Source organism: Tachysurus vachellii, chromosome 11 (genome assembly GCF_030014155.1).
Source record: "Tachysurus vachellii isolate PV-2020 chromosome 11, HZAU_Pvac_v1, whole genome shotgun sequence".
In the NCBI taxonomy this organism is placed as follows: domain Eukaryota; kingdom Metazoa; phylum Chordata; class Actinopteri; order Siluriformes; family Bagridae; genus Tachysurus; species Tachysurus vachellii.
This window is the reverse complement of record NC_083470.1, coordinates 4,772,851-4,789,087: the sequence shown is the minus strand read 5'-3', so window position 1 is coordinate 4,789,087 and position 16,237 is coordinate 4,772,851. Positions and strand designations below refer to the sequence as shown.

Below are 16,237 nucleotides of genomic sequence, written 5' to 3'. Positions count from 1 at the left end.
TGTCTGTCTCTCTCTCCCACTGTCTGTCTGTCTCTCTCTCCCACTGTCTGTCTGTCTCTCTCTCCCACTGTCTGTCTGTCTCTCTCTCCCACTGTCTGTCTGTCTCTCTCTCCCACTGTCTGTCTGTCTCTCTCTCCCACTGTCTGTCTGTCTCTCTCTCTCCCACTGTCTGTCTGTCTCTCTCTCTCACTCTCAGTCTCTCTCACTCTCCCACTGTCTGTCTGTCTCTCTCCCACTGTCTGTCTGTGTCTCTCTCCCATTGTCTGTCTCTCTCACTCTCACTGTCTGTCTCTCTCACTCTCACTATCTGTCTCTCTCTCCGACTGTCTGTCTCTCTCTCTCTCCGACTGTTTGTCTCTCTCTCTCTCCCACTGTCTGTCTCTCTCTCTCTCCCACTGTCTGTCTCTCTCTCTCCCACTGTCTGTCTCTCTCTCTCTCTCCCACTGTCTGTCTCTCTCTCTCTCCCACTGTCTGTCTCTCTCTCTCTCTCTCTCCCACTGTCTGTCTCTCTCTCTCTCCCACTGTCTGTCTCTCTCTCTCTCTCCCACTGTCTGTCTCTCTCTCTCTCCCACTGTCTGTCTCTCTCTCTCTCCCACTGTCTGTCTCTCTCTCTCTCCCACTGTCTGTCTCTCTCTCTCTCCCACTGTCTGTCTCTCTCTCTCTCCCACTGTCTGTCTCTCTCTCTCTCTCTCTCCCACTGTCTGTCTCTCTCTCACTGTCTGTCTCTCACTCCAGGCCAGAGTTCTCACTAGGACAAGAAAGTATGATCATATAACCCCAATTTTATCATCTCTACACTGGCTACCTGTTAAGTTTAGAATTGATTACAAACTGCTGCTACTTACGTACAAGGCTCTTAATGGCTTAGCTCCCATGTATCTAACTAGTCTTCTAACACGTTACAATCCTTCACGCTCTCTGAGATCACAAAACTCAGGACTCCTGGTAGTCCCCAGAATATCTAAGTCTACTAAAGGCGGAAGAGCGTTCTCTTATTTAGCTCCCAAACTTTGGAATAGTCTTCCTGATAGTGTTCGGGGCTCAGACACACTTTCACAGTTTAAATGTAGATTGAAAACTCATCTCTTTAGTCAGGTGTACACATAATACATCCCATAAATATTGTGCACTATCACACTAGACTTGCACATTCTTATGAACAGCAGATATGTTAATCCCTCTGCACTGCTCTTCTCTTCTCTTTTTCTACCCATGCTGAGACACCCATGCTAAGATCGTCTTCCGTGCGTTGAAATTTCTGGACCTCCACTGAGACAAGGCTGACTCTGTGAGAACCCTGAGACATCTACAGATCTACCGGCTCCAGTTGGACTCTGTGATACTTGTATATTTGTAACCACACCATCTAGTGTCACCCATATGAGGATGGGTTCCCCTTGAGTCTGGTTCCTCTCAAGGTTTCTTCCTTTACCAATCTAAGGGAGTTTTTCCTTGCCACTGTTGCCTGAGCCGTCAGACTTGCTCATTGGGGACAAATACACATACACACATACATACATACATACACACTGTGAACTGTATATATCTTGAATTTTTATTATATTAATTCTTTATACTTCTCCTTATGTTTATCTTTTGTTTTATGTTTATGTTCTGTAAAGCTGCTTTGTGACAATGTCCATTGTAAAAAGCGCTATACAAATAAACTTGAATTGAATTGAATTGAATTGAACTCCCTGTCTCTCTCTCTCACTCTTACTGTCTGTCTCTGTCACTCACTCGCTTACTGTCTCTCTCTCTCACACACTCGCTGTCTCTCTCGTTCATGGTCTCTCCCTTGCTTACTGTCTCTCTCTCTCTCTCTCTCTCACGCACTCACTGTCTCTCTCTCATTCACTGTCTCTCTCTCACACTCACTGTCTCTCTCTCATTCACTGTCTCTCTCTCTCTCAATCCCTGTCTCTCACTCAGTCACACAGTCACACATGATCTCGTGATCCAAGGATAAACGATAGTCGGGTTTCTTTAACGTCCACAGTTTGCAGGACTGGAGTGTTCTCACTTGTACGAATCGCGTTTCTGCTCCGCACTTCGAAATAATAATGAATATGATGAGGATGATATTTTACCAAGCTTCTTATATTGTAGCAAGATGCTGTAGTTCTTCATCCATCTGTCACTTCACGCCATCTGTTTAATTAGCGGTTCGATATCTCAGGGTATCGTATCGGAGCATGTTATACAATGAAATGAGAGATGTATCGAGTCGGTACCGAAGCGTCACTAATTAAAATACTTCTGTAAGCAGGACTAGAATGAAGAAGCATTAAAAGACAAAGGGAACTGTACATCATTTAAGAAATACCTAGTTACAGAAGCTTATATAATACTGTGTACCGTAATGACAGGTTTTTATTTCCTGCCTCGCTGGATAGCGGTTGCTCTTATAATAAGTAATAATTAAAATCAGGAATTGAGGCATGACTAACAGCTGACCGAAACTGCAAACACGGCAATGTTACGACTCGGGACAAAGCAAATAAGCCGGGGGCCAAAAAACACAAACTGGGAGCCGCCGAGCTTCTTACCTCTCCTGCTGTCCATGACGTAAGTCTCTATGATGGCACTCTTCTTGCAGATGTCATCGGCCATAGACGAGCAGCTGACCTCCAAGTGTTTCACCTTGAAAACAAACAGCACATGCTATACAGGTCCCTCAGTGCACCAGGGGACATGACAAACAGTTTACACTAAGAGGATGTGGCAGGTTTACATATATGTATATATATATATATATATATATATATATGTATATATATATATATATATATATATATATATGTAACATTTATTGATTTGGTCTTTGTCTTGTGAATATGTTTTTATTCATTGGACACACTGTTTGTAGAGAATGCCATCATTACATCATGCATAAAATTTTGGTGTCCACTTTTGCCATTTTAAATAATACCATAACTTTTGGCTTACTATGTAGTCATATAATATATAATATAAAACTCTTGTTTTAAATTCTCTCTGAGGGCTAAAACCCCCTAAAGATGAAATCCCTGATGTTATGTATAGTGTAGTTCATGTAATTCAATCAAGAATGTCCATTTTTACATTTGGCTCCAATTATCAGGGGCTTTCTTACCCCGGTTCAGTAAATATATGAACATACGAATAACTAAATATCTGTAAGGGTTATAGACGTACCTGAGCTCTGTTTGAACAGAAGAGCTTGTTAAGTCTATGTGATTTTCACTTGAATTTAGACTTGTCAGAAAGTTTGGATTTGAAGCAATACCAGAACGTCCGCTGAGACAGTAAGCTCTGATCGCTCTCGTTTAATTCCTAGAAGAGCCTAAGAGTGACTGCTGAACTCCTGATGGACGTCTCTAACCATCTGCTGCTCAGCTCAGAAAATGTCCGATTCTCTCTCTCACTTCAAAGTTACTTTAAAAACGCACTCGAACGCTCATTTCGACATATAATACGCCCATGTCTACTGCACCACCCATATTAAACACCGTTTCCCCAACACCTCATCCATCTCCTGCTATTACACAAGTGCATATGTTTGTTTACAAGGACCCTCAATCCTCTATTTTTGCATGTTGTACCTGTATAACATACAGAATGCACACTGGTCGGTGCTATTTTGTGTGTTTGTCCTGTAGTGTTTTGTATCGTCTTGTATTTGCACTGGGTGGCACAGGAAGCATTTTATATGGCTAGGACAACTTACTATAAGTCCTTAGCTCTGTAGTGTTCCATGTTCCAGGTCATACCTTCTCCTCCAGCAGCCATTTTTCCTGCTGCACCTCAGCCAGCCTCTGGAAGAGTTCGTTGACCTCGTCGTCAGAAAGATCGGCCGGTCGTTGGGATTGAGGACTGCTAGTGTTGGACTGCAGACAGAGAAACGAAAACAACGATCACTTTCCTGTTCGCGACTCACTTCAGGGTCTCGCAAACAATTCATCCAAACAATCAAAAATGGACGTTATGAATTTTCTGCCACCTAAAGCCCCGACCGGCCGACGTTTTGATCCCGGATTCATAATTTACGACTTAGAAATCCATACGCTATTAATATTTCAGTACGTGTTCTGTTTCTCGACTTCTTCTGTTCCACTGAGTCGGAGTCATGCCGTATTTTTGAGAAACTAGCAGAAGTGCTTGGACGGAGGGAGAAACTTGTCCGTTTTTATTAACGGACTCTGACGCGCTAGTGCAGTGTAAGGAAAAATTGTAGCTGAACGCGAACCCGTCTTTTAAACACGACTTTATGTTTTAGGTTTAAATAGAAACCGATTGGAAGAGCAGTTAAAAAGTAAAAATTGATATAGAACATTACTAATTCCTCTCACCAGCCCTAGTTTGGGAAGATATTTTGCTGGATACATGAAATGCCTTTCGACTGTCCTTGATGTAATAGAAATAGAAGGAGAATAGAATTGACAATAATATAGAATTATTTCTATAGAGCTAGAAAAAGGGAAAAATATATAGACAAATAGATGTGTATATAGTATATACGCTACATTTATTATTGTTATTATTCATTCACTCATCTTCTACCACTTATCCGAACTACCTCGGGTCACGGGGAGCCTGTGCCTATCTCAGGCGTCATCGGGCATCGAGGCAGGATACACCCTGGACGGAGTGCCAACCCATCGCAGGGCACACACACACACACTCATTCACTCACGCATTCACACACTACGGACAATTTTCCAGAGATGCCAATCAACCTACCATGCATGTCTTTGGACCGGGGGAGGAAACCGGAGTACCCGGAGGAAACCCCCAAGGGGAGGGCACGGGGAGAACATGCAAACTCCACACACACAAGGCGGAGGCGGGAATCGAACCCCGACCCTGGAGGTGTGAGGCGAACGTGCTAACCACTAAGCCACCGTGCCCCCTATTGTTATTATTATTATGAATATAATAGAGCGCTGAAATGGAGATGTGGAACAAAGCACAAGGATAATACTTGAGTACATGGCCACTTAGAACCTTCCATCATTCCATGTGGAAAACCGCCCAGTGAACAAACACAGCACCGGGAAACGCAGCTGTCCTGCTAAAACGACTGGAAAATGCAGAGATTATCTTTAATCTGCAGCGTGAAACCGAGCTGGAACGGTTCACGGCTAACGCGTTCAATACGGGCTCAAAGGAAAACGTCGAATAAACACAAACAGTTCATGAGCAGAAATTCTCCCTGCAGAAAACACTTGTAAGTGGAGACACTTCTGTAATCTTCCTGTTTGTACTGGTGCTGTTCGTGCTTGCTATTCTTTCCAGGCGCTTTCAGGAACCGGAGCGCGTGCGACGAAAAGAAGGTCAGTCTGTTCCCGAGACTGGAAGCCGTCCCTTGCGATCCTTGCTCCTTCCCCTGAGACTTATCTTCCTTCCGGCTTATTAAACGAGCTTCTTTTACTAAAGGACAAAAGATGATTCAGCTTCAATTAAGACTGCTTCGTTCCGGGTTTTGTAAAAGAAGAGCATTACGCGAGGGGAAGGGAATAAAAGTGCTAATGACTTTATGTGAACATGGCATTAATCTCGCACTGTATGCTACAACCGAGCTGCTGTATTTACTGTTTAATCAAACGCTTGGAGATAGAGATTATTTATAAACTGCGGTATTTATAGTTACTACAGTATCCAGAAGGATATTATTAGCCATCTACAAGCTCAGGGAGCTGCAAATAGAAAGAGTTGTCTATGGCAACAGAGCGAGATGGATGTGAGACCTGATTAGTGTGTGTGTGTGTTTTAGAGTTTGCTTTCTCACCCGTTCCAGAAAGGATGTGAAAAACCCACCACGTCTACACAGTTTGTGTGCTTTAAATCAGCGCTCATAATAATCCGTACACGTCGTCACTAAGAGCCTCGGTGGTTTATCGGCGGTCAGTTCCACCTCAGGAATATTGCTCCGTGATGCGCAAGTGCTTCTGTCGTCTACTGCGTTAGCCGATTCGAAATAAATGCGAAGGTTCGATTTGTTCAGTAAAGATACTGCACGATTTCTTCGTTCTGATTGGTCAGGTGTTAACATTCAAATCGCAGGTTTCTATTAAGGGGTTCGTTCCAATACGTTACTGTTTCTATAGTAACAGCTTACGCAGGTGGATTGTGCACATAATCTATGGATAATAATAAAACCTGTTGCTGTTTCACAAAGAAAAGAAAAGAGGTCTAAAGTATTTTTGTCTTTTTTACATTCTGTGGGGAAAAAAAAAGCTGTTTTAGGGAATGTCCATTTCTACACAAGTAGTCTAGCTCAGTGACCTGCATCTCTTGCTTTGATTAAAAAGCTGCCCTGCAAAAAAAAAAAAAAAAAAAAAGGAAATTTTGAAGAACAGAAGGAAGGACGGGAGGAAGGACAGGAGGAAGAGGGAAGGACAGGAGGGAAGGACAGGACAGTCGGAAAGACGGACGGTTGGAAGGACGGACGGTTGGACAAGAGGACGGATTGGAGGAAGGACTGACGGGAGGACGGATGGGAGGACGAACTGGAGGAAGTATGATTTGAGTCTGGGATATTTCTTGCTTTGATTAAAAAGCTGCTTTGCAAAAAGAAGGAAAGGAAAAAAAATGAAAAAGGAAGGGAAAAGGAATAGGAAGGACGGAAGTAAGGACAAACATAAAAATAGAAGGAGGGACGGAAGGAAGGACAGGTAGAAGGATTGAAGGAGGGACAGAAGGAAGGACAGATAGAAGGATGAAAGGAGGAATGGACGGGAGGAAGGACGGAAAGAAGGACGGGAGAAAGTCTGCTTTGAAAAGCACATAAAGTCTGGGATTTTACTTTGTTTGATTAAAAAGCTGCCATGCAAAATAAAGAAAAGGAAAAGGAAGGATGGAAGGAAGGACAAGAGGAAAAATGGAAAAAAATCTGTTGTAAAAAGTCTGGGATTTTACTTGCTTGGATTAAAACGTGGCCCTGAGAGCTGCTGATACGTTGGTCAGACACAAAAAAAAGAGAACAACTAGATTCTCTTTATAGAAATATAAATAAATACCTTATTGGTGGTCGGTGCTGAAGCTCCTTCCTTCATCATCTCTCTGTAGCTGAAGGAGGAGACGCTGCTGCTGTCTCCTGTCTGCTGCGTCCGACACGGCGAACTGATTTCAGACAACACCAGCTCCTCCAGACCTGCACACAAAAACGCACACATCGCATGAACATCCATCTCCTTTCACGTTGATTGAGCCGAAGTTCTCAGTTAGCTTAAGAAAGCACGCTGCTCCGATTTCAATCAGACAGATGGTGTTGATGCTGCCATCGTGAGAAAGACTCAGAAAAGTGCTGTTGTGTATTAACTGAACGGTTTCTTTTTTAATCGTGGCCGCTGACGGAGAAATGATACAAAGGTCTACATGACGGTCATTTCTAATCTGTTTAGGTGTGGTTTTGGTCTGGGCTGCTGTAGAAGAGCCACGTGTTTATCGTTACTTGGTGGTCAAACTGAATTTTGTTCGACTATAACATATGTGATCAACAAAGTTTCCACAGGCCTCTAAAGAAAAGCTTCATTTTGGTTGAAGCTCGAAATGACCTCTAAAAACTAAGAATAGAGTGAATAGAATAGAATGAAAGAATTTCAGCGCCGTTGTTATTCCCTTCGGGTGACTCAGGGCCGACAAAAATCTACGCAAGGGAACATGGAAGAATGTTTAAGGATGCGAGGGATAAAAATATGGAGCTGAAAGCCTTACACTTGATAACCTCAGCAATCAGACATGTTAAAACCCTTCTGACGTGACCGAATCTCCAGCACAGTCCTACTGATGGCCAGCACTGGCAGGACCGACACGGCCGGAGCGCCCGAAACCGCTTAGAGCAACAGCAACAAACAGAGCTGAAAGATCAGATCAGAGCAGAGCAGAGCGCAATCCCCTGCCATCCGTCAGAGAAAAAGACATACGGCAGATGATCTGATACGTCACACGTAAAAGATCACGAGCAGGAAAAAAAATCAAGTCCATCGAACTTCTATTTATGTCCCATCAAAGACCAAATATAACCAACCAAAAACACATACACAAAGAGAGCGAGAGAGAGAGAGACAGAGTAAGAAAGAAAGAAAGAAAGAAAGAAAGAAAGAAAGAAAGAAAGAGGGAGGGAGACAAGGATAACAATGAAAAAAGAAAGGTAAAAAGAAAAAGAAAAAAGGGAAAAGGAAAAGAAAGAAAGGTGAAAAGAAAACGAGGGAGGGGAAAAGGAAAAGATGGATAATGAAAAAAGAAAGAAAAAAGGAAAACGGGAAAAACAAGGGAGGGCTATGAAGTAAGGAAGGAAGGAAGGAAAACTAGGAGGAAGGAAGGAAAAGAGGAGTGAAAGAGGTAGAAAGCGGGGGAAGGAAGGAAGGAAGGAAGGAAGGAAGGAAGGAAGGAAGGAAAGAAAACTAGGAGGAGGGAGGGAAAGAGGAGTGAAAGAGGTAGAAAGCGAGGGAAGTAAGGAAGGACTGAGTGAGTATCCTCACTGTACAGGTATAAAAGTGCTCATTAGGAGCAAAGCCCAACCTGTGCTTACTGCTGTGTTGAGGTGTAGTGTGGAGTGTGTGTGTTGGTGTGAAACCACCTGGCAGATTTACAGTATTACAGAGAAAAGTTCCTCCTAACCACAGACAGGACTCTGATTAACACACAGGGTCAGAAAGGCTTGAGCTAATCGCCAAGAGATTCACATACTTCTTCCTTTAATTACCTTAAGTGTGTAAAGCGTCTGCTCAATAATAATAAAACGAAATAATAAAATCATTTTTTTTTGTTTGTTTGTTTACACAAAAATACGTGACTGAGCAACGTAACACTAATGCAACTGTTAACCTACTAAAGTACACAGTGTACAACGGGCACGATCCACTCGCTAATAAAAAAGTTTCGATATCTGCATTACTGAATTAGCATAAACAGGATCTCTGGTGCACTTTAAAGGCAATAATTGGCAAGTGAACGAGGTACTAAAATGCTACGTCAACCAAACTACTGCCAAGCACTCGGTCACATAAAATACCCAAGCAGTCACAAGTCTCAACAGAAGTCCGTGTGTGTGTGTGTGTGTGTGTGTGTGTGTGTGTGTGTTTAGATAAAGGAGGAAGCCAACACGGTGTACTTTTGTGATAAATGAAGAGGTTGTAAAATTTGCAAGAATACAAAGATAACAGACAAACAGTACGTTTTAGACAAAACCTTTCGTCAGCTACACAAGCAGCTGCTTCTGCAGGCCACACACACGCATTTAGATTTATTATAGAAATTTTATACTTTGATCCATTTATTGTTCTATTATTTAACGTTACGCAACATTCGGAAAAACAAGCTTTGACTTTGGTTATAAACTTCCAGTCCCTCACCAGCTTCTCATTTTCATCTCTTCGGGGCAATAAGACAAAAAGCAGCTTGTCGTGTTACCGATAAACTTCATCGAGTCCTCTTTAGGGCGTGAAGACTTTCCTTTACCTGTAAAGTGCTGATGTGGTTTCCATCCTTAAAAGTTTTATATACGCCTTTTCTAACGGAAAGCTTACGTGACGAGTCCGTTGTGGGTTAACACGGAGCTCTGATTTTTTTTTTTTTTTTTAAACGAAGTGTAACGAAGGCCCGAAGAAGCTTCGCCGTAGCAACAGTTACTCTTTGTTAAATAACACATTTTGTTCAGTACTCTTCATCCTTTCGTTATGTTTTACAAAGGTTCCCTGTGAATGAGTTGTTTATATAGAAACAGAGCAACGCATGAATTAATTAAACCTTGGGGGGGTGGAACGAGGCGACAGAGGTGCTGTAACGTAATACGAAATTAATGAACACTTTCTGACCAATCGGATTTGAGAATTTAAAGGCGATATGTTGTGGTAGGCAGACTGATAAATATTGAATAATAAATAATAAAATAAACAATAAGGTATTATATAATAATATCAAGGTCTGGTCTGGGAAGCATGGAGTGTTACTCTCTTGAAGATGTGTGTGTGTGTGTGTGTGTGTGTGTGAGAGGAAAGTCATAGAGCATTTAGATTTTTCCCCCTACTTTAAAATGTCTGATTCTAAAGTTTCTGTAGAGCGACCATTAAACATTTACAACCATTTAAATAATGGATGCTTCAAAAGAGGAGAGCACTGGCCTCACCAAAATCCTACAGAAAGCAAATCTGCCTACGCTGTGGCAAATGTCGAGATGTGGGGGGGGTACCATTAAATATTTACACCTTCTACCCCACCCTGATAATGATGCTGAGGGGATGTCGGGGAGGAGAGGAATATCCCCTGAAGGACTAATTGTTTTAAGACACCGACAGTGGACGAACTGCAGTTTCTTGCAGTATCCTGGGGCAATTTAGCGATTGCTGCAGAAAGCAGGGGTCCGTGTGGACCAGAGGATCAAAACTGGATCTGATCCAACTTCCCCAATAAAGCCAACCCTTAAAACACTGTACAACATAAAACGACACATTAAACACACCGCCCGCAACACGCGGAGTTATTTCCACCTTCTGGACCTCAGAAGTGGGAGGGCGGAGATGCAAACTGACCTCCATGCAAAATACGAATACGGAGGCATCCGTGATTTTACCTCAAGTAAAACCACGGATGCCTCCGTATTTGTATTTTGTTACTTCAACTGTAGCTACCAGCGTTTCTAATTTGTGCAGCGCAAAATGGAAGTAGACAATAGGGCTGGGCGATAAAACGATAACGATATGTATCGCGATAGACACCTGATCGATATCAATAAAAAATGTCTTCGATAAAACGGTTGATATTTTTTATTCTTCGTCGAAAGAAAACAGAGGTTGCGAAGCAAGTTTGGTTGCATTAACAAAGGCACTCACTCTCTGGTAACCTAGCAACGTAGGGAGTGACACGCTAACAGCCAATCATGTAACAGTATCATGTTTGGTTGCGACATATCGTTGTCTCGTGCTGGTCTGCTGGATTCCTCTTCAGTAACCGGCGACTGATGAGCAGAAAATGAGCCGCAGCGAGCGAGGAAATTGTAAATAAAAGCGGAAAAATCAGCTACTTTTTCATATTTCTGCAGGTTTTATATTTCAAACAATGTTACTGTAGTGTATCAGGTTTGTTTTTTATATTACAGATGTATCTCAGTCCAGCTCAGTTTTATTTATGTTTACAAAACACTGCACATATTATACACACTTTATTCACCAGAAGGTGAACAGCTAGTGAACTTCCTAGCACTAAACTCTCAGGTTTCTCTATGTTTATATTTAACACTTTGCACTATTTTATTACACTTTATTAAGCATTTCTTACACTTTCTTTCATTTTGCACCTTAAATGTTAAGAGATAATTGTTAAGTGTTCATTGTGACTTTAGACTTATGTTTAAATTTTAATTATTTGAGTTTTCCTGGTTGTTGACGTTTCTGTCTTAATAACTGAGGGGATGATGATCAGAGGAAGGTGAAGTTTAAATTAAAAATGTTTAAATGTAATATTTTTTATGACCCATTTAAAATAAGGACCAGGACAAAAATATATCAATAATGATCGATATCGACCGATATGAAACACTGATATCGTGATACAGTTTTCAGCCATATCGCCCAGCCCTAGTAGACAAAAGTAAACATTTACTGATTCAGACCAACTATATATATATGCAAATAGGTGACAAAGTAAAATTGGTGAAAGCCACTTCCAAACACATAGGGATGATTTGCTCACAAAATGTACTTTCCCGCCCAGAATGATGTTTTGTTTTTGTTTGTTTTCCAGTTTTACTATTTCACTTCACAGTCATGCGATCAGAGACAGCAGTTACCTGCAATGTCGTGTACTCTCACAATGTACAATTTTAGTCAGAAAGACCAGGAACGTAAAGCTTAAAGCTATGCAGTACAAGATTATAATCTATTCACATAGATTAAGGTTATAGTACAAGAACAAACTCTGCATTACATGAACCACTATTATTAATAATATTACTACTTCATTTCTGTTTGGGCTTCAAACATTTTCTCCAATGTTTAACCAAACTATGACTTGATTTCAACACATTTGCGTCCATGCTTTAAAGTTCCCTTTGGAATCCAGTGCTAAAACATTACAAAACCATGCGTAATCTCCTGAAGTGGAACTCTTACACACACACACACACACACACACACACACACACACACACACACACACACACACACACACACACTTCAGTTAATATCTGCAGCATCTGTGCAGTGCAGTGTTGCATACTCACTTACCTGTACTAAATCTTTAATGCTGCATGCACAAGACATTTCCTACAGCATCTCGGTGAGGACGGTAAACTATCCAAGCCCGCTCGCCTTTCCCTCACCCCCCCACCACCACCACCACCACCCACCACCCCCTACCCTGACTGCATTCGTTCCTACACCGGAAAAACTTTCCATGTAATATTTATGGAATAAAGAAAGGAGAAAGAGAAGAACAGGAAGCTTGCCTTTACACGCGAGATCTTATATTGTCATGACACAGAAGTGGCGAGGAAAATAGCGGGTACCTTTCCGTCGTCATGGTTACTCGCCCTGAAGTATTTCGTAAACGTTTCTTAAGTCTTCGTAGCATGGGGACTAGATAAATAATGCGATATCCTTTTTGTGAACTTTTTGTGAAATCAGTATTTTAGGGTCCGGGGCTTTGTTGCAGGGAAAACGTGTTTATTAAAGAAAAAATTCAAACGCGCTGTGACTAAAGCTTTATATAAGCGGCCTTAAGTGGCCTTGAGTGAAAGGTTTAACCTGAAAATCACTCAGGTTACTGTTCACTGTTGATCACTGTTGAGTAAACAAAAGTAAAGTAACCCTGATATATTATGCACATGTAGGCATATAAAATCAATCTGCGGTTCGGAAAGAGTTTGTCCGTGGAAACGTACCTGCGGTGGTGGAGGATTGATCCTGGTTTGATCTCTAATACATGGGTTAAGTGATACAACAGGCTAAAAGTGCAGTGTGGAGACTTTTCTCATCCACAGAGCAGTGAAGCACAGCTTACCTGTCCTGGTCTTGGAGTTGGTCAGGATCTCCTGTAGCCTTTCCTGCAACTTGTCGGCTCTTTTGCGCTCCAGGTGGAGCTGCCGCTTCAAGTCTTTCAGCTGCAGTGATGTGTGTGTGAGAGAGAGAGAGAGAGAGAGAGAGAGAGAGAGAGAGGCACAGAGAGAGATAAAGAGAGACAGAGAGAGACACACAGAGAGAGAGACAGAGACAGAGAGAGATACAGAGAGAGAGACACAGAGAGACAGAGAGAGACAGAGAGAGAGAGAGAGAGACACAGAGAGAGAGAGAGAGAGACACAGAGAGAGAGAGACACAGAGAGACAGAGAGAGAGAGAGAGAGAGAGAGAGAAAGAGAGAGAGATACAGAGAGAGAGAGACACAGAGAGACAAAGAGAGACACAGAGAGAGAGAGAGATACAGAAAGAGAGAGAGACACAGTGAGAGAGAGAGAGACAGAGACAGAGAGATACAGAGAGAGACACAGAGAGAGAGAGAGAGAGAGAGAGAGAGAGAGAGAGAGAGAGTCAGCCCTAATATTCATTAGTTAAAAATAGACTCGCATTCGCATTAATCCGTTTAGTGGGAAATCATAGGAACACATTCAAAATGCTAAAGCAGCAGAAGGCACATTACAGTACAGAGACACATCTGTCACGAGTCCTTCGATGAGCCGTAACTTACATGCGAAAGCTTTTCAAACAGCCTTTTCTTTCAAATACATCCTTCGAAAAAGAACACGGTTGTTTTAAGTCACTGTGTAAAAGGTGGATTGAGCACTAATTCGCTAATCTGAAAAGGCATGCCTTCATGTAAACCAGTAGAAATTGTTGCCTATGAATAAAAAACACACCGTTTTAATATACAATGTTAGATTTCTCTTACAAACAATAAAAAAAATGTCTGGACAGCGTTGTAATGAGTACCGACTCGATACTTAGAGCCCTAGTCTGCTGTTTAGAGAAGGGGGAAAGCTAACTGGCTTTCACCTGTGTTTTAATTCACTTTCTGGGAAAGCAGAGAGATGGAAAGACCTGACTCATCACCTACTGTCCAGTCTCCGGCATGAGAGAGTAAGAGAGAGTGTTTATGTTCGTGAGACGGAGAGATTGGGAGAGTGATAGAGAGAAGCCCACTTACTGCTGAACTGCCTTTCTTCTCTAGAATCCGCTGTTCATCTACAGTGTCTCTAATCTCCTGCAAAACACAGACACACACACACAAACACACACACAAATACACACAAACAAATACACAAACAAATACACACAAACACACACACAAACACACACAAACAAACAAAAACACACACACAAACACAAATACACACAAACAAATACACAAACAAATACACACAAACACACACACACAAACAAATACACAAACAAATACACACAAACACACACACAAACAAATACACACAAACACACACACAAACACAAACAAAAACACACACACAAACAAAAACACACACACACAAACAAAAACACACACACACAAACAAAAACACACACAAACACAAATACACACAAACAAATACACACAAACAAATACACACAAACAAATGCACAAACACACACACAAACACACACACAAACAAATACACACAAACACACACACAAACAAAAACACACACACACAAACAAAAACACACAAACACAAACAAAAACACACAAACACAAACAAACACACACACACACACAAACAAAAACACACACACACACAAACAAACAAAAACACACACACACACAAACAAACAAAAACACACACAAACACACAAACAAACAAATACACACAAACACACACACAAACACACACACAAATACACACACAAACAAATACACACACACACACACACAAACACACACACACAAACACACACAAACAAACAAACACACACACAAACAAATACACACAAACAAACAAACACACACACAAACAAATACACACAAACACAAACAAATACACACAAACACACACACAAACAAACAAATACACACACACACAAACACACACACACACAAACACACACAAGAAAGGTTAGTTATAATTGACAGTGTAATGGCTAAACTGAAATCCAGTTTAAATCCCCAAAGTGATTCTGGCAACAGATTTAAGTTACACACAAACACACACACACTCCTAATTTTGGATTGGATCAGAAACACATTCTTACTAATAGGTTTGTGCTCAAAAAAATCGAACACACATCTAGCACTAGATTCCAAATGAGTCGAACGGTGCAGGAGGAACTACGTCTAAGTTACAAAGCTCTTACTCTGGAAACAAAAACTGCTTAATAAACATCTCATAATAAACCTCGGCCTATAAACAATTACCTGCGTTTTCTAAACCTGTTTATGTGGCCGGCCCTCAGAGTCTCTGTGTAAGTTTCATTTTATTAAAGTAGCAGAACAAGCGCATTAACATAAACCTCTGTCACCTGAGAAAATGAATTAACGCCTTCTGACCAATCGGAATCCAGCGTTCAGCCGAATGCTGAAACTGAACGAACTCGACGTTTTCTTAGCTGGTACCTGTTTTTGTTTAGCGATGGTGTTATTGAGCTCCTCTTTCTCCTTGTCCATGGTGGTGATCTGTTGTTTCACGGCGTCGAACTCCCTCGATTTCTCCTACGCACATCCAGAAACAAACAAATCAAGTGAAAATCCTTCTGCTGGAAAATCCACATGAGAAGATTGTTGACTGTTGATGGATATCCGGTTATTTCGTATTGTCGTGACAGTCTGACTTCTGTTCGTATGCATTTTTTAAATTTCACAGTGTCCTTAGAGGTTACCAAAAAAAAAAAAAAAACGGCTTCGGGATGTCGCCCTTTTACAGGCTCTTTTATTACCGCGGTTTTATGACTGCGGTTCGTCTGCACTGCTAAGGACAAAGATAAATAAATAAATAAACAATCGGTGCAATAAATGTACTGAATAATAAATCTGCGTGTCGTATTACGCCTTTTAAGCGCGGTTCTTAAAGTGCGTTTACGTGGATGACCTGGATGCTCAGAGAGCCCAGTTCCATCCCAATGACTCATGTCTGCAGCAGCATTTAGGAAGATTTGCCTCTGTGTACCGACACCCTTGAAAGCTCTAAGCTAGCTGAGTGGGACTGGATCCCGAAGCGCAACTCGCTGCGTCGGTGCTGGTCACGACGAAATAATACACTATGCCACGGTGCAAGCAGTTTGATTTTCAAGCTTTAAAGGGCAACACAGAAAACTCCAGAAGTGCGCAGACTTTGGGT

General features: G+C 41.7%; 1 protein-coding gene across 4 annotated transcripts in view; it reads right to left on the bottom strand.

The window, feature by feature from the left end:
* The window catches only part of gripap1 (GRIP1 associated protein 1), a 64,317-nt gene that overhangs the window by 24,506 nt on the left and 23,574 nt on the right, over window positions 1–16,237 (bottom strand). For all 4 annotated transcript variants that reach the window (XM_060880871.1, XM_060880872.1, XM_060880874.1 and 1 more), the window contains 6 exons: window positions 15,517–15,612; window positions 14,120–14,176; window positions 12,982–13,081; window positions 7,002–7,135; window positions 3,753–3,869; window positions 2,550–2,643 (listed from right to left, as the gene is read on the bottom strand). In XM_060880871.1, coding sequence (XP_060736854.1) covers window positions 2,550–2,643; window positions 3,753–3,869; window positions 7,002–7,135; window positions 12,982–13,081; window positions 14,120–14,176; window positions 15,517–15,612 — 598 coding nt within the window. The remainder of the gene's footprint in view (window positions 1–2,549; window positions 2,644–3,752; window positions 3,870–7,001; window positions 7,136–12,981; window positions 13,082–14,119; window positions 14,177–15,516; window positions 15,613–16,237) is intronic.